The 21,541-nt window shown below is 42.7% G+C and overlaps 1 protein-coding gene across 13 annotated transcripts in view; it reads right to left on the minus strand.

The window, feature by feature from the left end:
* The window catches only part of srcin1a (SRC kinase signaling inhibitor 1a), a 103,630-nt gene that overhangs the window by 67,234 nt on the left and 14,855 nt on the right, over positions 1 to 21,541 (minus strand). Inside the window, exon 1 of one of the 13 annotated variants that reach the window (XM_069148702.1) lies at positions 254 to 327. The exons of 11 other annotated variants lie outside the window; for them this stretch is intronic. In XM_069148702.1, the coding sequence (XP_069004803.1) occupies positions 254 to 278 (25 nt within the window). In that variant the 5' untranslated portion in view covers positions 279 to 327. Of the gene's footprint in view, positions 1 to 253; positions 328 to 21,541 lie in introns of those variants that run through there. One more of the 13 variants, XM_069148700.1, reaches the window with a different exon arrangement.

A 21,541-nucleotide genomic window follows, 5' to 3' on the forward strand; every position in this document is an offset into this window, starting at 1 on the left:
ACACACACACACACACACACACACACACACACACACACACACACACACACACATCCAGAGAGTCCCCCCGCCTCAATGCTGCAAGTTACCAAGATTAAATACCACGACCATCCAAGCAAATCCACCAAGTTACAGGGATGCCCTAAAAACCAAAGAGAGAAGGGAGACAGAAGAAAAGGAAAAGACGAAAGGGACTGGGACTGGGACACACAAACGGAATAGAGGAGTGAGGGGGACCACTCCAAGCGCCCACCTGAGGGTTTCCCAGCATTCTCCATCCGCGCTCCTTTAAGCCCGCTATCCCTTACTCTATTTTCTAGTCTAGGTCACTCCAACCCTCCACCCTTCTCTACATTCATCCCCTGCCGTCGCCACCTCACTGGGACACTGGCTTAGGCGGAATATTGTGGAAAAAAAAAAAAAAGGAAAAAAAAAATTCAAAGCGAGGGAAGGCAGGGAGGGACAAAAGGATTGTGAAAGAGGTGGGAGAGGAGAGAGGAGGAGTATGGGAAGAAACACAGGCAGTGAGAGTGAGAAAGAGAGAGAGAACTAAGGCTGCCAGTTCTGAACATTGTCTCTTTTCTCCCTGTCTGATTGTGTGTCCCTGGCTGTCTGTCTTGCTTCTCTCGCTCTCCCTCTCTCTCCATCTCCCTCATTATGTCCATCTGAGTGCTCGTGCCTAGCTGGCCGGGCAGGGGGAGAAAACATGGCTCGCTCTGGCCCGAAAACACCTTGCAGAAGGCCCACCTCCTGCTGGTCACTGACTGCAGACCTGTGTGCACTGGTTGTGTGCTGGAGGCCATGGATTGAGCAGGAGTAAATGTGTGTGTGTGTGTGTGTGTGTGTGTGTGTGTGTGTGTGTGTGTGTGTGTGTGTGTGTGTGTGTGTGTGTGTGTGTGTGTGTGTGTGTGTGTGTGTGTGTGTGTGTGTGTGTGACTGTCCTGTCAGCAAGCCAGAGCCCCAGATTACCGTCGCTCTGCTGGCACGTCCCCCTTCATCCTTCTCTTCTGTCACCCCGGCAACACCTCCGCTCCCTGCCTGCTTCCCCCGTCCTCTGCTCATCATCCCCCCCCCTCTTCCCCTCCTCCGCTCCTTCACTTTTCACCTCCATCTGCCTCCACTTTTCTCTCCCAACCTCCTTTTTTTCTTCTCTCTAAGTAACCTGAGAATGAATCTTTATATTTTATTTCATCCATCTCTGAAATCTACACCAGCAGACTCTAACTCCACGCAGCCCACAGGAGCAATAAAGATCATCAATCTCTGCATCTTGATCTACTCAAATAAAAAGAGCCCCATCAAAGCTGCGCATACACGCACACGGCCCCCAGGGTGCTTCCCTTGCTCAGATAAAGATAGCCAATCACGTGCTGGGGAAGCGAGAGGAGTGGTGCGGTATTTAACACCAGTCAAAACTCAGCAGAGCTCCAGAATCACACTGACCAACAACGACATCAGAGGTGGATGAAGGCAACGTCTTCGCTGTCTGCTCCTCTGAGATAGCGATGATGTTTAATTAACATGTTAGATCCAGTCCAGATCTGCACCTTCATGAAAAGCAGGAAAAGGTTGAGGCAGCCCTGAAGGTGAAGAGCCCCGACAGGAAGCACCACGGGAAGCAAATCTGTGAGAGAATGTGTTTTGTGGGTGTTTCCTCTGACTAATCAGAGCTTTCTCATTAGGTCACTGTGCTCTGCCAAGGTTGAAATTAATATAACAATATTACATATTTATCAGATGTAATATATCATAAATTTATTATATTCATAAATATTCCAAATGCAGCAAATGTGAGCAAAATCTCATGAAAAAGTCGAACTGATGTTCAGTGCAATGATGCGTTTCTCTGTTATAATCACAAGACAAAATGTAAACTTCATAGACTAATGAGCTAGTTGGATAAATTGATTGTAATCAAAGAGGGAAAACAAAAGTAATGGAATTAAATGAGATGACTGATGGCATTGCATGTTATTGAACTGTGGAGTTTTCTTTAAATACACAAAATTAAAATACGTAGCACTTTTTACCTGGGCAGTCTCAAAGCGTTTTACGTCTTTTGCTTCACGCATACACTAACGCACCAGTGCTGTCATGCTAGGTGCCTTCAGGAGCTACTTCGGGTTCAGTGTCTTGCCCGAGGACACTTCAGCGTGTGAACAGGAGGAGCCAGGGAATTAAACTGCCAGCCTTATGATTAGTGGGCAACCTGCTCTACCAGCAGATGGCCCAGTATGTTTATATTATGTTACGTTACAAAAATACACGGTTTCCTCCGTGACAAATATGTTGAACACATTTTCATCACAACATTTTCATGCATCATGAATAATTTTTCTAGCTCACAGTTGTCTTGATTTGTTTTCTTTAGTTTTTTTGCATGTTACAGCCACCGCTGTCAATCAGTGAAATATAGCAAAGATTCATGCAACCATGCTTTTGCATTCTCGTGTGTAAAACAAACAAACCAGCAGCCACTTATAAATACATTGGTCAAAAATATGTGAGGAACAGAGCATATGTAAGCAGAAAATAAACAAAAATATATTGATGAGCATTCTGAGATCTCACTGTTCCTCATTTGAAGCATCGAAGCGTACACGCCCGAAATTAAAATACACATCACACTGAAGTGGCACATCAGTTTAGCAATAGATTAGAGAACACATACTGCAGTGGCCTTATTTGGGTCAGCCACAATGCACTTTTTCCCCTCTGTCATTAAAAAAAAAAAAAAAAAAAAAACTTTCAATAGAGTGTGTGGGTCTGTGAGACAACGGCCCACCCACCTGTACTGAAGAGCAGAGGATGACACCCACAGATATCTTACCCTATTCCAGAGCTACACCTGCTGAGCGGTGCAAGGTTAACAATGGCCACATAGGGCTTGACAACTGCTGAACACGCAGCTTTACTCCCTGCGGCGTTCACACACAACAAAGGCACATGCGGTCATGCACATACTTCATTTATTACTGCATATTAGCTATGCACATGTACTGTACGTGCCGTGTGGGCCTTGAGTGTTGGTGTTGTCTGTGCTTGTACCTGTGTGGATAAGTGACAGTGGGGGGGGGGGGAATTGTGTTGTTAAGCTAATGCAGTGAGTTAATGCCTCATAAGGACGAGTAAACAACAAGTAACAAAACAGCGTATCCTCTACCTTTGAAAAATAACCCTCTACCCACTAAGCAATTTAGCACCTACAAATACATACAGATGAGATATTAATGGCTTACTGAGTCCTCTTTGACCTTTTAATTATTCTGATTTGTGTACAGAGCATGCGTGCCGTAATTGCATTAGCATCTCTGCAGGTTTACTTAATGTTCCAGTAGAGAGGGAATTGTGAGTCAATAAGCAGATAGGAGAACACTCCCTTCTTTATGTGTACACTAAATGATCCACAGTGAGTGTGTGTGTGTGTGTGTGTGTGTGTGTGTGTGTGTGTGTGTGTGTGTGTGTGTGTGTGTGTGTGTGTGTGTGTGTGTGTGTGTGTGTGTGTGTGTGTGTGTGTGTGTGTGTGTGTGTGCCTGTGTGGTTGCAGTAAATCATCTGAGATTTATTAGCCGAGTTACTACTAGTCAAACCCTCTGACGTGCAATTATGCTCTATCAGCAAATAAATGATTTGGCCATTACAGACCATAATTGGTAATGGGACAAAGGGCACAATATATTGTCCGTCTCTTTCCTGCTGCTTAACATCCTGTCCTGTTCTTTGCTTGTTGCACTACTGGAGGACTCCACTTGCCCCCTGTTTGCCCCCTCTTCCTATTCCCCACTTCCTCCTCTCCTCCCTCCGAGCATTTCCCTCGAGAAGACCACTTCTCCTTCTTTCCCTTTATCTTTCGAGTGAGGCATCTGGAAAACAGCTTCTGTCTCACACCTCTCTCTATCACATTCAATCATCCTGAGGTTTATTCAGCTCTCCGCCCTTTCCACCATCCCTTCACCTCCCTTTTCTCCCATCTCCTGTCCCACCCGCCTCCCTCTCCACGCTGGCTACATCTCAAAGCATTGCTTATCACAGCCCTGCATCTTTCCATTTCTATCCATCTCTCTCCAATTGTTTTCTTCTCCACCATTTTGCTTGTGCCTGACGCTTTATCCTTTTACACTTCCAATCTTCCTCAGAGTGTTTTTGTCCTCGATGGTGCTCCAGCATTTGTAATGTATGCGTGGTGTAACTTGTGCATCCTCCCCTCCTAAGCTCTACATCCATTATATACTATGTTGGAAAGCTTTAAGGGAGCAGCCCTGTGTGCAGGTGCATCTATTTACAGGCTTGTCACTGTAGTTGGGGAAAATGCTTTCCTCATCAAACTGTTTGTGTACACAACAACAACCCAAAAACAATATACCTTTTTTAAATAGAGGCAGAAAAAATAAACAAGAATGCACATGAAGGCTGAACGACATGAGAATGACGGCCTTAAAGTCAGTCATCAAAGTGTAAAGGAAGCTTCTGAAAGGTGATGTGATAGTAGCAGTAGTATAGTTCCCAGTAGCATTCACATGAAATTCTGTCAGTGTGACTGGATTACTTCAAACGAGTGGCTTCCTAAAAAAAAGCAAAAAGGATGTGTCATGACTTTCACATTTTTTAATAGTGAAGTCATTAAAAAAATCAAATAGTTTGTGCAACTATCTTCTTGTCTTAAGCAATATATATTTTGTGGTGTCTGGTAGCAAACAGGTGGCGGCAGTGCACCCAAAAGCAGTTTTGCCAAACTGCAGAGACGACTACAGCCATCAAAAGGGTTCTGTGTGAAACTCCTTCAAAAAAGGAAACTCTGCCGGGTAACTTTAGCATATCATAAGTCTACCACTGTTATGTACAATTATTTGAAAGCCCTGGACAGATGGTTCATCAACAGATCAATAATCAATGGTTAGCTTTGTCACCAGATGAAATAAGGTTAATGTTTGACGCGCGAAGCAAACAACATTGCTTCTTACGAGCTGTGTCCAAGGTGAGGGTTTTTAAAGTTTGATGGCATTTATTGAGCCCAGGTTTAAAGTGTGAATGGGGGTTGAGGGGGTCTTTAAATAATCCTCGATTAGTTCCCAGTAAATATCCAATGATATTTTTGCTTAAAAGGCCCATCCCTAACAGAAACACAATATGGAGCTGAGAGACACAGAGCCAACTGACGTAGGACTGGGTAATATGAATAAAATACACCCAGAGATATTCGAGTGTAAGCTACAACAGTATCAATAACACAGCAGTGTAATTTTCAAAATTCTAACCACAAAATTCTCATTCATTTGCACCCATTATTTCCTGCATTGTGGAGTAAAAAGTGTCTTCAGACTGCTTACAAACTGGAATCACCTCCTTAAGCATTTTTGGGCATGTAATCCAATTTTTTGACAAACTGCAGTGTGACAGGATCTGAAATCCAGATGTTGGGGACAGATTGTGCACAGTGTCAGTAGTCTGGTTGATGGAGGCAAAGAGGAGACATAATAAGTATCAGGAGTGGGTCAGGGTGAAGGGTGTGTAGCTATAAGCTAAGGAGATAACCCTGCTGCCTCAACCGCAGCTAATTAATGCGCTCGTCAACTGAAGCTTCTTGAGATGAGCCGTAGAGGAAGCCAGAAAGAGACCGTAATGACAGCACAGCAAAAAACAAGTGTGACCTTTTGAACCAGATCTTATTTTGACGCGGCACGTAAACACTCTGTCCCACTCAGAGATAGAGAGAGTTTGTGGAAGAGGGATGAAGCAGGTGTCTCCGTGTGAGAGGGCGACTGAGGAAGAAGTACCTGTCTCATTATACCTCAGCTTTGGCCACACAGGACATCTCTACCCCCGCAGGGCCCGAGCCACGCCACAGATAAGAGGAAGTACAGAGAAAGAAAGAAAAAAAACGTTGAGCCGATAAGAACTGGTCTTAGAAAACGGCGACAATGACAAAATGGCAGAGGAGCTCGACACAAGTGCAGGGGGAAAGAGAGTAAAGCGAGCAGAGAGGAAGAATGGATGGATTTGTTGAGTAAATGGCTGTGAGCTAATCATGACACTAACAGTAATGGATAGGCAGAGCTGTCCAGATTGCCTCATTTAAGGACACTTGAGTATCGTTTAGGTAATCTCTCTGAGACATTCACAATGTCTGTGAGTCACTGAGACAGAGTGGTCTGCACGGAGAAAAATGACTTTTTCCTGCTTCCTTACGTGAAATTGCACAAATCAAACAAACTTCTACCTTTGTATTGTACTGTTCTCTGCAACAGCAGTCAAAACGCCTGACCTCCAGTCTGCACCCAGGCAACTGATGATGTGAGCAGTGTAGAAATACTGTAGCTCCATCCATCTCTGGCTGAGCTGACATGGAGCGAAGGCAGCGCACGAAATCAGAAGAAACTCTTGCCCTCCTTTGATCCTCAGCTGGAGGCATGAACATCAGCGACCCTGAACAACTTGAAATGGGGTTTTTACACATACACCCAGATACACACACACACACACACAAACACACAACACCGCTAGTATTGCCTTGGGTATGAGCCTCAGACAACTCTATGTCAGCACTTCTTTTGTTTTCTGGTCTCCAATACTTTCAATGACTTTGTCCCCCTTCAAAATCTTTTATTAATCTATTTTCTATTTCGTCTCATCCCTGACAGCATCTAGGTTTTGTATCTCCCCTCCTTCCCTTAATACCTCACAGAGGATCTCTCAGGGGTGTTGTTGACGGTGCTCTGGCCCACACTGCAGTAATCCAATGCTATCGGGGTGCTATAACTCAGTTTTATGTGATCAGGAACCCCACAGCCCTGGCTGCTGCTGCTGCACCTCCTGACAAACGACCTGAGTCAGACGTAGCGTCAGTGAGTCAGTCGAACTGAGAGGCAGTGATGGAACCAGCTTTTAAAGCCTTTTGTGTTTCTGCTTCATCCAGGCTGGATGTTGAATGTGTGTCAGCCAGCGTTCGTCACTGTGTGGGTGAGTTTCTCCATCAGTGGAGACTTGGCAGTACAGAGGAACATTAACATTGGATGTGATCAGTCCGCGAGGAATCCAAAGCAGACAGCAGAGCCATGTTGGGATGTTAGCTTTTTTAAAACGCTACAATGTAAGACGATAAGAGAATCACAGTGCTGTCTGTTTAATCTGCTCTCTCAGGGAAATTCCCATAAATTTTTCCTTTCATTTATCTTTGAGCTACTGTAACGGCACATGGCAAAGCAAATGAGGAAAGACATTCCACTGTTGCTTGTCAGTGCTGATTCTTGTTCTAACCCAAGTAAAAGGCCTTGGTTGTTGTTTGTTACCATCTCTTAGCCTCATGGCCCATTCTCTGAGAGGCAGGCAAACAGCAGCTGTTAGGATATTTCAAAAAACACGATGTGCTAATACCATTTATAAACAACCAAAGCACATTATTTGATGCAGGACGCATCACTGAATCTGTGTTGAAAAAAAGAGGGCAGTCTCAGACGCTCCCTGTTTGTTTCACTTTGTCATTTCAAAGGGAAACTGAACCTCTAAGAGTCCTCAGGAGAGGCAGTAAAAAGCTGTCACGGTGCTTTGCAGAAGAGAGAAAAGTTTATTTAACTCTGCACTGACAAGCAAAACAAAATCTGTATTCAAAATACAATTAAGGCTCACTTATTATATCAGGTTTTAGTAACTTTCACTGAAAAGCTTTAGTGAAATTAAAGCCCTTTGAGCAATTTTTAATTCCCATGTTGTGTCTCCACACAACCAAACTCTGTCTCTGGTTTCCTTGCCTGACTAAATTGGATAGAACTTTTGCCTGTCAGGGCCCCAAGGCTCTCAACGACCTGCCCGAGGAAATTAGACTGTTTGAGTCTGTTAACAGAAAACATGTCTTGATTTTATTTGAGCTGCCAGTATATCTCAGTGGTTTTAATCTTTTGTTCGTTATTTTAATAATTTTTTTGTCTCTCATGTATTTTATTGTTCATCTTGTTATGATGTTCTCTCTGTGAAGCACCTTTGTTATGAAAAGTGCTCCATAAATAACGTTTTAAATTATACTATTATTTTGCAAGAAGACTCACCCCACACACACACACACACACAGTAAAGGAGATCCTCTTGCAATGTTGCAAATTCTGAAAATATTCCCCTAATCGAAAGTGAAAAAGGGGGAGAAAATACAAATGAGCTGCTGATTATGCACCAAAGTCCTTCTAAGTAAGTGAAAAACAAACTGTTAAACTAAAGAGTGTTTGTACTGCGAATGGTATTTTTAAAATACATTTTGCACAAAGAGTGTTGCAAGATCATTTTTTATTATACTCACTAGTTTTTAAACTGCAAATCAATACATTCTTGGAAGTTATTGTTAAACTAAAAATAATGACCCATAAATATGCTGTATATACCCAATATAGGAGACCTGAACTCCACCATTGTTACATAGGCTTCCAAATATAGACGGAGCCTTACATTAATCATGTTGCTGTACTACGTCAGCAGTTCTGTGAAGCTGCCCTCCCAAGGTCTATCCATCAATCCTCCGTCCCCAATGACCGCCCAGTTCTGTGACGAGAAAGAGGGCAGTCTTCATCTTTCAAAAACTCAGTGAAAGCTAAGATCGGCGGTTTGCCCAGATAGAGCTGTCACTGTGTGTTCTGCACTGTGTATATGAGACAGCTTATCTTTGCCGTTTACTGAGAGAATTTAATGATCCATGTTTTTCACAAAATCCTGCACAAAATCCCAAAGATGCATTCAAGTTTATTAATTTTGTAGATTTTGTTGTTCAAAGGACTAAAACACTCACATCCAGATCAGCATCAATAAAAAAAAAATGGAGCGCAGTGTCCTGTGACGTCTTACGCAGCTTTTAATGACTGTTAGAGAGTGCACATGGGCCTCTCGCACAGTGGATGAATTAGCATTCAGCGCTGGAGGACACAAAGACTCAGTCAGGTCTGAAGGAGATCCAAAGGGAGTTGGCCGGCCCTTTCAATAGGAAGCTGGACAGGACTGTGTGACATATCGATCCGGTATTGGCTACGCGGTACTGCACTTGAGCTCCATCACCGTCACAGCTACACTGTGTCAATCCCTCTTTTCTGCTGTTAATTTGTGGTATTCTGGATCTTAACATTCTGCCCGACACTCTGGAAGTCATCACATTCAGTACAGGACCACTATATCAAACTGCTGCTATGACGACAATAATTTTAAAGAAGTGAGCAATTTAGAAGCGCTCAAATCCACCTTAATGCTTTTGAGCATCGCTGGGTGTGCACCTAGACTTACATTAGCTGCTCCATACTGTACGTCTGAAATCTGTCCTTGTGCATTTCCCTCCAGCCACCTTTCCTGTTCTGTTATAATGTCAAACTTAAACACATTCATCACTCCTTTAGCCTACCCCCCGATATTGATGCGCTGCATTATAGTATTAATATATCCACAGTGGCAAATTATGAGCGCTTCTTATTTAAGAGGCTTTACGGCTTCAGTAAGCAGTTTCTTTAACTACTCAACCTTATCAGTACAAATCCAGACGTCCTTGGAAGAAAAAAAAACAACAAGGTTCTGCAGACAATAAGACAACCAGAAGAGAGTTTCACTGCCACATTTCATGGTTATCAGGTGGTTTTAGACTGCAAAAATGAAGTTTCTGCTCAGTCTTGATTCGCAGAGATGTTGACACGGATAATCTGCGAGCTGAGAAAGAGACCGTATCACTAATGAATCCACTAATTGGCTATTTAATTGGTTGCAGTTAGAGACATCTGTATCAAACACCAAGTTAAAACACAGCAGTAATGAGCTGCAGTATCTGTTGTTACCTTCTGTAAAAATGTAGAATACCACATGAACAAGGATCATGGTTATCACAAGGCAAAGGGGAGGATGAGATAATAAAGGGAAAAATGTCAAATGCTGGTGAAACAGGCAAATCACAGAGGAGCATAAAAGCTAAACCTGCATTTGTGGGCTTTTTTTATGAAAGCATTTCTCATCCTCTTTTGTCTGCGAGGGTGGAAATGTGTGTTTTTATGGAGGGCATTGAAGGGTTTATGCTCTGCACTCTCTGCTCAACAGGGCAGCCTCAGGTCTTCTGGGGGCCCTTGATGAAATTTAATTTGGGCTCTTCATTTCTGGCTCTGTGTCAATCATCAGTACAGCCACAAAAGTGCATCTGCAAAGCAGAAGTCTGTTTAATTAAAATATTCGCTGGTTATCAAGGCAAAATAGGTATCACTGTAATTAATAACCACAAAGTAGTTCAAAAATGCCTGATGTGGCCACTGTAGAATGAGAAATGTTTTAAATGGACTTAATCTTGTTTGTCTAATTTGTTTACTTAATCAACACAGCCTGATCTATGATTAAATTAGCTGTATAACGTTCAGATTTTAAATCTTATCTCCAAATCAATAGCTTAATGATCCCTGTCAACACTAGAACTGTGGTGATGTTGTACTTGTCTATGAATAGCCTCATTAAGAATAAAGCCTGATGATTGTTCAGATAGCAGGGTTAGTCAGAGCAGATTCAAGCCACAACTGTAACTGCCAGGGTGTCCTGCTGTAAATCCTGCTGACTCAAGGTGTACCAGAGGTTTGCTATTCACAAATTTAAATTCAACTCATGTCACATAACTTCCTGAAATGATGCCGAAAACGGGTGTTTTACCACTTGAGCACAACGGATTCAAAAGTTCCTCCAATGTTTTAGAATTTTTCAAATTATAACCCAAACAATACAGATTTTTTTGATTCAGCTATTAATCCATGAGAGTTAAATTACAATTTATTAGCGATAAAGAGGAGAAAGTATTGCCCAATAGTGTAGCGAATTATCTTATATAACCAACATTGATACAGATTCTTAAGATAGATTTTTTTTTCAAAAACTTGTGACAAAGATACAAAAACAGGATATGTTAGCAAAAAAGACAACATCTTCACACTCTAATGGTGACACAGTTTCTGAATCGCCTCAGATCTGTTTCTGTCCTGCAGTTTTTTGCTACATACTGGTCGACAAATACACACACACACACAATCCACCAGCAATAAGCTAACATCAGCTAATATTAACATCCATCTTGACATGGCGAGTGAGAAATTCGCACCTATACGACATACAGCCGCATGCTCTAAAGGCAGAGGCATCAACACCATTAAGACAGCAGCTCTGACTGGTATAAGGAGCCATCACCCAGATGGCTGTACTTGCAGCCATCTGGGAGCTAATCTGCACAGCCTCCCTGCAGAAGACTGCAGCTTGCAATTAAGAACTGACAAAAAGTTTTTTTCAGGCTTCAATGCCGCAGTTTAGTCCGTTACAAAATGAGATAAATTCAAAACTATCTTTCACTGACAAAATGACGTCCCTTTCGGCCATGTTGTCTTCATCTCCAACAGTTTTTACAGAAACTCTGAGAAGCATGTTAGGGGAAAGTACCACAAGTTACAGGATAGTTAAGTTTCTGAAGGTCCGCCTTAGATGTAATGTTGTAAATGAGCTTCACACAATGTGGTATAGTTGTTAAATTTATGTAAAATAAGTCATTGGTATTCCATTAGAACTCCATGAGAATTTCCTGATTTGAGGTATCCTTATTCAGAAAGAAAGTAAGTATTTGGCATTTGGCTTTCACTGAATATGGCATTAAAATTGAAAGGAGTGGAAACAGCTTCTTGAACTACACTCAGCTCTATTTGCAAATGGTTGCACACACACACACGGAGAAAAACACTGATCCACACAAGAATACATCAAAGATCAAACATCAGGTTTGTGTTTCTTAAGAAACTATTTCAGGCTCTCAGATATGTTGGGTCCCAGGGGATTTTCAGAGCTGCTTTCTCAGCTTCAAATAAGTTCATGTACATGTCAGTGATCATGATTTTGATCCTTTTTGTTATCACACCATTTTCATGACACTTCTAATTATTTGCTAAAAAGACACCAACCTGTTATTCCAAAATGTAAAATAAACCACAGGAAACTCGCCTACGAACAGGTGGTTACCGAGCAGGTAATCCTGGTCTCTGTCTAGGGAGATGTGTGAATTTACAACTTAAAGCCTGACAGATCTAAGAGGAGCTCCCAGCCCTTACCTAAAACCCTGCTTCTAGTCACAGCCTTGCCCTGGAATTGAGGTAATCATTTGCACTCCTTAAGCCAAACCACCTGTAGGCAAAAGTCCGTGCAGTTTGAACTGCTGTTCTCTGTGTGATATATATGGCATTTAATTTGCAGTCCAGTCTTTCTAGCATATCCCACGTTACTCGTTCAAACAGAAACAACAGGATGAGCTGTCATTCATTCTGTTCAACAGACCAAACCAAAAGAAAACCTTTGAAAATGAGCTCTGCTGGATAACAATAGCCTTCATGTACAGCGGATTCTACGATGTTTTGTCTGTTTGAAGCGGACAAAGAAATGTGACTCCCACATAAAACAAAAATACAGTTGCAAAAAAGGTCACAATTGTGTAACTCAGTGCTACCATGACACTTTAATGTGAATAAATCTCTGGCAGCTTTCAAGGTTCATCGTCCTTTGGCCATCTAGACCATCAGCAAGACAGATTTATTGGGCTCCAATCAAACGCTGCCATCTATCCTGGTTAATCCTCCTCTCAGGTGCAGAGATTCCTCATCTGTCTCCATAAACCCCACTGGTCCCAGTGGGACTCTGCTGAACCGCTGATAGGCCCGTTCACCTGACTGAATATCAAGCAGGAGATGTGGTTCCCAGGTTGCCGTAGAGAAGCTTTTGCCACTGAGCTCACACATAAGAGATTCATGCATGTGATTAAGGTATTCCCAGTGCACGAAAACTGTGTGCATGCGTTTTTGTGTCAACCAAAGCAGGTATAATCAACTCCCAGTTCTTCAGGTCAGATTTGTTTGTCTCTTCTACCTGACTACACATCAGTGTCACTGGCAGAACAAATTAGGGAGCGTGCAGAATGTCCCCAGTGTTAATAATGACTGAGAGATGGAAACGGAGGCGGGGGTAAAAGGCGAGACATTTAACATGGTTGAAAAGAGATGAGCGGAAATCAAAAAGAAGGATTTGTAAATGTGAACAATTCGAGAAATACAAAAAGAATGAAGACGTGAACGGCGAGGGAAAGAATTGAGGGAAGAAGAAAGGCAGGGCTAGGTCTGAGTGCGACCCCTGTCATCTGGTGACAGTCTAGATATAGAGTGGGGCATGTGCCCCTGTCACCTCAACGTCACGATGATGACAGCCTGTGTAGTGAGCTGCAGAACGACTACAAGTCAAGGCTATTACAGTGAGAATCGGACAAATGAGAGCCTGCACTTACTAAACCCTAAGAAGACCTGGATCCGACATTCCTGCGCGAAAGAAAACCAAGACATCATACGCTCAACAGAATTCCCTGTCTCAGTACTGTGATCTTATTATGTGTGTGCATGTCTGCATCCACTCCTGCTTTCAGGGATGATGGCAAGAGTATAAATGTGTCGAAGGGCTATAAGACCAGATACCCACGGGAGGAACGTTCAAATCCTGTCACCCTGCCAGAGAGAGACCAGCAGGAAAGCACTCCATCCTCTTCCTCTCAATCAATCCACCCCCCCCCCACACACACACACACACACACCCACACACACACCCCACCCCCCCAGCACTTTCCAGCTCTTGGCCTTTCCCTTTTGTGTGTCTGAGTGGTGATAATGGCGGGCTGTCGGTCACACAAAGTTTGACCCAGATTCACTCTCGGCTGGGGGTGGGATGATGTGGATATCTCGGTCCTTCACCCACAGGACTGATCCTCTCCAGTCAGATCTGCTCACCTCCCAGTTGAACAAGAGGGAGCAAAACCAAGGACGCAGTCTTCCCAGCATCTTCAACATGTATTACTGCAGAGAAAAGGGCTGACTGGAGTCCGATGCAAACCAGCAGCAACCACCTCATTAGGCCAGTAAGCAGCAGTGGGGTGCCGACTTATTCATGGACAGCTCCGAGGAATAAAAGGATCAGACTTAGTTGGCTTACTGGTGTGTGACAGGCAAAAACCACTGAACTTTGTAGTCCATAGTCAAATGGGATTTATGATCAAAAATGCCAACATCTATGCCAATCAGAGAGAATCCCCCGTGGCCCTGCCCACACCTTGCTGCATAGATACAGTTACCAAGGAAGGCAGGAAGAAGCAGAGAGAGCAGCGCTGAGAGAACACAGAGGGGAGGAAGGACGGGTGGAGACGGGGATGGGACACAGAAACACAGTCGAGAGAAAAACAAGGCTAAAATCTATAACCACTTTAAGGCAGTAGAGGCTGTGATTTCATTACACAAAATGGTCACAGAGAAATAGCAAGAAATACAGTAATACTGCATAAAAAAGATGCAATGTTTGGAGAAAGGCCACATTGTTTACAATTTAAAAAGGTGTTACACTTTGAATAGTGGCTATTTTCGGACATAAAACTGAGCTGGTCAGACTCACTGAAATCATCTGTCATGAACCTTGACTGTATGTCAGATTTGAGTGCACAGGGTCGAATTATGCTCAAAAAGAACCAGCACCATTAAAACTATATAGATAACAGACGGTATTCGTAGTGTTAAACTTTACTCGATAAAAAGTTTTATGTGAACGTCAGCTTGATGTTGGACACCGACCCCCAATCTCGTGTCAATATGTCAATGTAACTCTGACGAAATATACTGACAGCTTTAGGCTCCGCTGTGTTTGCTAACATTACCACGAGTTAATCAGCACGTTAAAGTCCTTTGACATGGACTTTACCACGTCAACTTTATAGAAAAATTGTTGGCAAGGTTGACCTCAGGTGCAAAAATTGGTGAATATATAAGAAAACAATTCAAACAATATAGGCATTACAAATTTTATAAGACTCTTGATCAAAGTTCCTTTCATTTTTTAAATATCCAATCAATATCCTTTACTGCCCTTCTGCCCCAACATAGTAATTTTCTCCAGGCAGAGAAAGACCCTCTTTCTTGCATGATATTCATATTATGCCCATGATCCCCATTGTTTTGTCCATCTTTTTTTGTCCATGTAGTGTGTGGTACATTAAATTACAAACCAGAGTACTCATTCACTATGGAAAGTAGAATTTATCTAAAAGCTCGAGTAAAGTACCGTTCTTTACAACAAAAAAAAAAGGATAGTATTACGTTTCAATTTGTCCTTTAAACTGAGCTATAATAGGTTTTTACGATGGAGGGCATGAGCTACAGCACCATTATTCAGAGTAGAGAAAGGTCTATCTTTTTCTGTCTCTCGCTCAGATTGAATGCTCTCTGCCACCGAGGTTCAACCATCCTCTCTCCCTCTCGCCCTCTCTCGCTCTCTCCCTCTCTCCCCGTGTCCTTCATACGTCCTTGCGTGACAGTGCAACTGCAGTGTGCTTCGCCGTTTCTGTGGGAGGTATCTCTGGGATACCAGTATGTGGGAGAGGACTTCTGCCTGGCTCCCCATCTATCTGTCGCTTATCTCAATCATGCACACTCCTGCCATCCCTCCCACTGTCTCGCAATCTCTCTCTCTCTCTCTCTCTCTCTCTCTCTCTGTCTCTCTCTCTCTCTGCTGTCACACGCAGCAAAATACCAGTCTTTCATTTAGCACCGCCCTGCTTCACTTTGTCTTTCAAACAAAAGGACGTTTCTTAGTCTGTCAACAAGATAATAACTGACGGGGAATTGAGGCACTCGTCGTCTTAATTCTTTCAAAATGTCTCTGACAGTTGCTATGACAGCTGTGTTGTCAAAGTGACAGGCAGGTTGTTCGGGTTAATGCCTGAAAACCTGTTTCCCCTCTCAGGTTATCCTCTCACACCAATGATTTCAGCTACATAATTTACAAAAAAAATTAATAATTTAAGCTAAAAATATCCTGATACGAGCTGACAAAAGTACAGGACAAAATTCCACTGCTCAAATCATCAAGCCTGATAATCATGATTAATAATTGACATCATCATCATCTAACAAAATAAGCAGGACTGTGAAGCACGCACAAACACATGCGGGCACACGCATCCGGATTTTCTCCATCAGCTCATAGCTGCAGAGAATTTCTCCTGATTGAGACTGCCATAGTGCCAGAACCAATTAACAGCATTTGATTGTCTTGCCGCAGAGGTGGAAGTCATTACCATCATACTTCCCTGTGTATGCGAAATGTAGTGGTTAAAAACTCGAGCAGATGTTCACAATGTGGATGCACTGTGGGAGAGCTTAATTCCATCTATATTCCACCATCGCACTGAATCATACAGAAAAGAACGCTGGTGCTAATCAGACAGAGACTGGACACAGAGAGGAAGACACTGTCAATAGTTTGCACGTACACATGATACTTTTCATATTTATCATTTGGAGAGCATAAAGAAAGTCGTTACAATAGTTGCGCCTTGTGATGATTTTTTTTTTTTTCCACTCGTTGCTGTAGTCTGTGGTTTTCTATTAGCTTCCCAGTCTTTTGAACACTTTGAAAGGGATGGAGCAGGCTAATTAGCCTTCCTGCCTGTACAATCCCGCCAATGAGAAGGCGGGAGGCAGACGGAGACTTGAAAAGGGAAGGAAGGAAAACAGGAAGTTCTGCATCTGCTTCCAATTTCTTCTCCGATTATCAATCACAGCTCAGATATTTACAGCTTCTTCCCTGTTCGCCCTCACTCAAGCCTCAAAATTATTCTTGTGGACATCAAATAAGCTCTGTAGCTCTCACAGAAAACTGCCAGAGCATGAAAGACCACACCAAACAACACACACACACACACACACACACAAATACACACACAGCCACAGCAGACACACAGGGGGCTATGAATACAGGGGCAAAGAGAATCCAAAAGCAAAAACTGTTTCACACTGCTGTGTGAAATGTCCTCTCAGGCTCCACTTGGCAGCCAAAGTAGGCCTAAATGATTTATGAGAGACAACTAGAGCTTGCCAGTTGTTTGTTTTAGATAAATGCTACACAAAGCAAAAACGAACATACCTAATGATGGAAAAGAAAGAAAAATGAAAGTTTTTGCCCGGGAAAAAAAATGCACCTCGTTTTCCTGTTCTCGCGTTGACATTTCAGAAGCGGCCCAAAGTTCAAACCTGCAGGCTGTGCAAACCTTGGCGCACATCGAGGTTTCTGTAACAGTGCAATTGATTTAAAAAGGGATCTTTTCAAACAAAGTGCATGGAGTTGAATTTTAAGTGGAACGGATCTGGGTAGCTGAACCTGCCTACCTCCTGCAGCAGCGTCCCAGCGTCCCAGCACCAACACCTGGCCGACTGCCCGCCCATCAGATACGAACACCTGGTAGTCCTCACCAAACATTCCCTCCCCCTGGACTGCCAGCAAACACCCTCTATCCATCCGCTCAGCCTGCACAGCTTTAGTCAGCTCAGCACAGCAAAAACTGTACAGCCAACTGAGCGATGCAGCACAGTACTCTACTGTACTTTAATGTAATGCACTATATTGAAACTGTACAACACCGTTTCCCTCCCACAGTAACATTACGCCTCAATGATTGTGTTTTTAAGGGACACCGAAGTTAGAACGTAGCAGAGGCCTAAATAGGGTGGCTGACGCTGGATAACGCAGTGAACACACACAATAGGCACTAACAGAACCTCGTGCTCTTGTTCTCTTCTTTACAGCCAAACACACACACACGAGCTACTATACATTCTTTCAACATCTGGCTCATCATCGGCAGCGTGCTTATTCACAGTCGGGACTGGAGACGAGTGCTCGCGGCTGCAGAAGCACTTTCCTTCCCTTTTCCTCTGCACTTTCTCTCTCCCTTGATCTCTCTCTTTCCATCGCTCTCTTTCTCTGTCTGAAAGGTTTCTGTGAAAGGCCCGAGATGAAAGGCTGCCCTCAATGGGAGCGTGATTGCAGAGACAGTGCTAGCGGCCCAAGGTGCTATCAGAATTGCTCGCTCAGAGTCGCTCCGCCCTACAAAGATGCAGGCCCCGTTTGTCCAAAGTTTGTGCATGTGCAACATCGGAGAGACGCTCCGTTTAGCAATATTTATTTACACTGATTTACTCCAGCAGCGAACAACAACATGCATGTTATATCCTATGGCGATGATGTAATGTGCAATGTCACACACACACACACATCCGGGAGAAACACAGAGAGGAATACCAGCCACACTGTAAAACGCAGATACACCTACTGCATAATACCTGCTGCTTTCTGTGACAATGAGATTAGTTTCAGCATAAGCATACCTACACAGAGTCAAGCATGCAAACACACATGCAAAGAGGCACTTTTTTGTTATTATGTACTACTTTTCTAATCAGCTAATCTAATAGCAAAAGGCCTCGGGATCTGTGCAGAGAGCAGCTTGCAGGACACAGACATCTACTCATGTAAAGTTAAGTCCTTGGAGAGAAAGCACAGCACACCAGAGCAAAATCACCAAGAGAATGAAACTTATAGTCTGATAATGGGCAGAACTCCAGACAGTAAAAATCTATATCCACCTCTGCCTGTGGTGAGTAGAAATGTTCTTGAGAAATCAAGAATCACTGAAAGGTTTTGTGGGCAAAAGTCACCAGAAAAAGTAGAGTTTGAAATCAATGTGAAGGGCACTGTGATCTCTGCCTGTGCAGCTGGCCTGCAGCCATCAAGACTTCGAACATTGTTCTTAATACTTGAATAAGATGGCAGATGACTGATGATGACAGGCTTGGCAGAGATAACATGCAAATCATTCGAAGTAATTCACTTGGAATATTAATGTCACTTCCTGTTACTGTTTCATCAAATATCTCTGGATGTCATAACTGAGGGGAGCAGCGATTTTCAGCCACGGGGTCTTCAAAAATCTGACACTCAGGAAGATAAATCGTGCTTTACAATTGTTTCTCCCTCACTTCAACTGTGGGTTTTTACTTAGATTTTATAGACAAGAACTCAAATGTAAAGAGAAACATTAAATTGCAAAGATGTAATTATATCCTCCAGACAGAACCACACAGAAGTACATAGCGTCCTCCTCAATATATCTTGGTGATAATAATAGCGCACCCTTGTCTGTTCTATAATAAGCCAGCCTGCAGATCGATAATGCAGAGTGATGTTGCTGTGATGTAACCACAAGCCAACTTTTCTTCCAGCATTAGGACAAATACAAAAATCTGAAAATGCTTCAGTGAAAGTGATTAAAATCAATCAGATGTGACTGAAATGAATTGGCCAGCTTTACAACAAACACATTTCTGTCATGAGACATGAGTTGTAGTGGGTTGTGAATTAGATTTCCAGAAGCCTGTGACAGGCAATAAGTGAGAGAAACGAGTACTGAAACATCCCCGGCTGTGGTGATGTTGCACTGCACATGCACAAAATGGCTACAACAAAAGCTTCCTGTCAAATCTACAGAAAGACAGACAATTACTCCCCTTAATCCCAAAGATAATATGCAAACACACAACCCCAAAACCTATTCATATATTAGAGAGGAAAAACAGGATTTTTAGCCCAATTCTGCCAAAAGCTTCTGTCATCTCCTTCCCATCGGAAAATTACCTCTTTTTTTTTTTAGCTTTGGTCCAATTAAAGTGATTATGTGTCAGAGAGGGAAGAGTAATATGATAATTATAATAATGACAGCAAAAGACAGACGTGACTCTGTGAATGAGGCACAGGTGCAAAGCTGGACCAACATAGCATCTCCATCCCAAGCTGCATTTTTAGAGGAGCTAGAAATATGTAACCGTCCAGGGCAAAGAGATGGGGGATTAAAGAGCCAACCCTTGAACTCCCTGAGTAAGTATTACACACCTGATGTGGAAAGGAGATACAGGTGTCACAGTCCAAAATCTCTTAATTGCTCTTGGGCTGATTTTCAACAGAAGCTATGGGGACTGACACCAGCACCTTCCATTTAAGTGGTCTGCTGAGTTAAAACAGTGAGTGGAGGTCATTATTCTGGTTGACTGGTGTGATGTTAATTCAAGCAAAAATAAAAGGACGTTAACTGTGTTAAGAGGACGGGACCTCACCAGTGGCGTGAAAATGGTTGGTCTTTGGTTAGCATGAAACCATGTCCATATATAGGTCTGAAAATTGTAATTAGTTTGATTCAATCTTAATCTGTCTATAAAATGTAATTTTTCAATTCGAATTACATTCGAAGACACAAATATGACATCGTGGATTAATTATGTCAACCCATTACAACACAAATTACGTCAAAAACATCTTCAGCTGTAATTATTGTTGTTACATTAACAGATATATGATTAACTCAATTTGCAATAAATCAGACCAGGATGTATGGGTCTTCTTACATTTGAAAACATAAAATTTACAATTCTATACAAATATATATATAAAAAGAATAGCAGGATAAATTAGTAGCTGGAAACTGAGAGTCAGAAAAAAATCCTCGGGCTCTGTGAGACGGTGAAAATACAGTGAAATTGATGGACAGGATGTTAAAAAAAAAAAAAAAACTATCTTGAAGCATAATTTGTGTAACCATCTATCATGATAGTAACACAGTGTTGTGTATAAACTGTGCTGTTTCCCACTGTTACCCAGTCTCCATCTTGCAATGCTGAGAGTGTGGTGTTTACCAATCCTGCCAGTAAATAGCACTTTATAGGTACTTTGTAGGCGCTCTAATCTCAATTCAACTAACTGTATCGACAGCCATTTTAAACTCCATTAGGCTACTGCCGAATTTTCAAACTATTCATTATCACTTTTATCTCACTGAGATATTTTCATCGAAGACTCTGGTGAGATTGAAGTGCATCCCGCTGCTCCTTTTGAAAGTCATGCAGATCCTGTTGGTTCCACGCTGATACCAATAAGACCAGCAGTCAGAGGGCATCCTCTCAGCTTGGTAGCACGCAAAGATAAGATATTTTTCTGATATATGAATAGGACAGACCAGACTAAGGATGCTAGAAAGGCACAAAGGGCCACAACAAAACCCTGTGTGTCACTGAACTCCTGCGTCAAACACCCACCAAAAGAGCAAAGGGGAGAGAAATCAATACCGATTCATGCTATGCCCAGGCAGCATCAGGTATATTCGACCGTGAAGATGAAACAAGAAAAGAAGAGAGAGAGTGCAAAGGAGGAGATGAGGAGAGGAAGAGAGCGGTAAGGCACATTTTGAAGGCCAACGCTGCTCCCTATTGTTATTAGACAGCTCCCTCGCCTCCCTCTGCTGCACAATGCTGATGTTCTTTCTCCCTGTGACCTTCTTCTGTTAGATCTTGGTGTACTCTCTCTCATCTAGTGTAGAGCATCTGCAGAAACAATTCATCTATTTCGGTCTGATCTTCATATTGCTTTGAATCGTGTACACATTGTGCGAGTGTCATAAATTACCATAACAATGTACGAAGTTACAGAGGTTAAATTAAGCCCGGAACATATCCAAAAATCGAGAACTTGATGCATCAGCTGGCATTTTTCATGAAGTCGTGAGAGCGATGTGCGCAGGTGACCAGCCTCCCCCGAGCACTGAGTGACACCTAAAGGGCACAGCTTGGCTTCTCCAAGACATCTGCAGCATGTCTCATTAGTATTCAGCTAT

The sequence above is a fragment of the Embiotoca jacksoni genome, unplaced genomic scaffold (genome assembly GCF_022577435.1).
Source record: "Embiotoca jacksoni isolate LCO1_2020_lvr unplaced genomic scaffold, fEmbJac1.0.p SCAF_15, whole genome shotgun sequence".
NCBI lineage: Eukaryota > Metazoa > Chordata > Actinopteri > Embiotocidae > Embiotoca > Embiotoca jacksoni.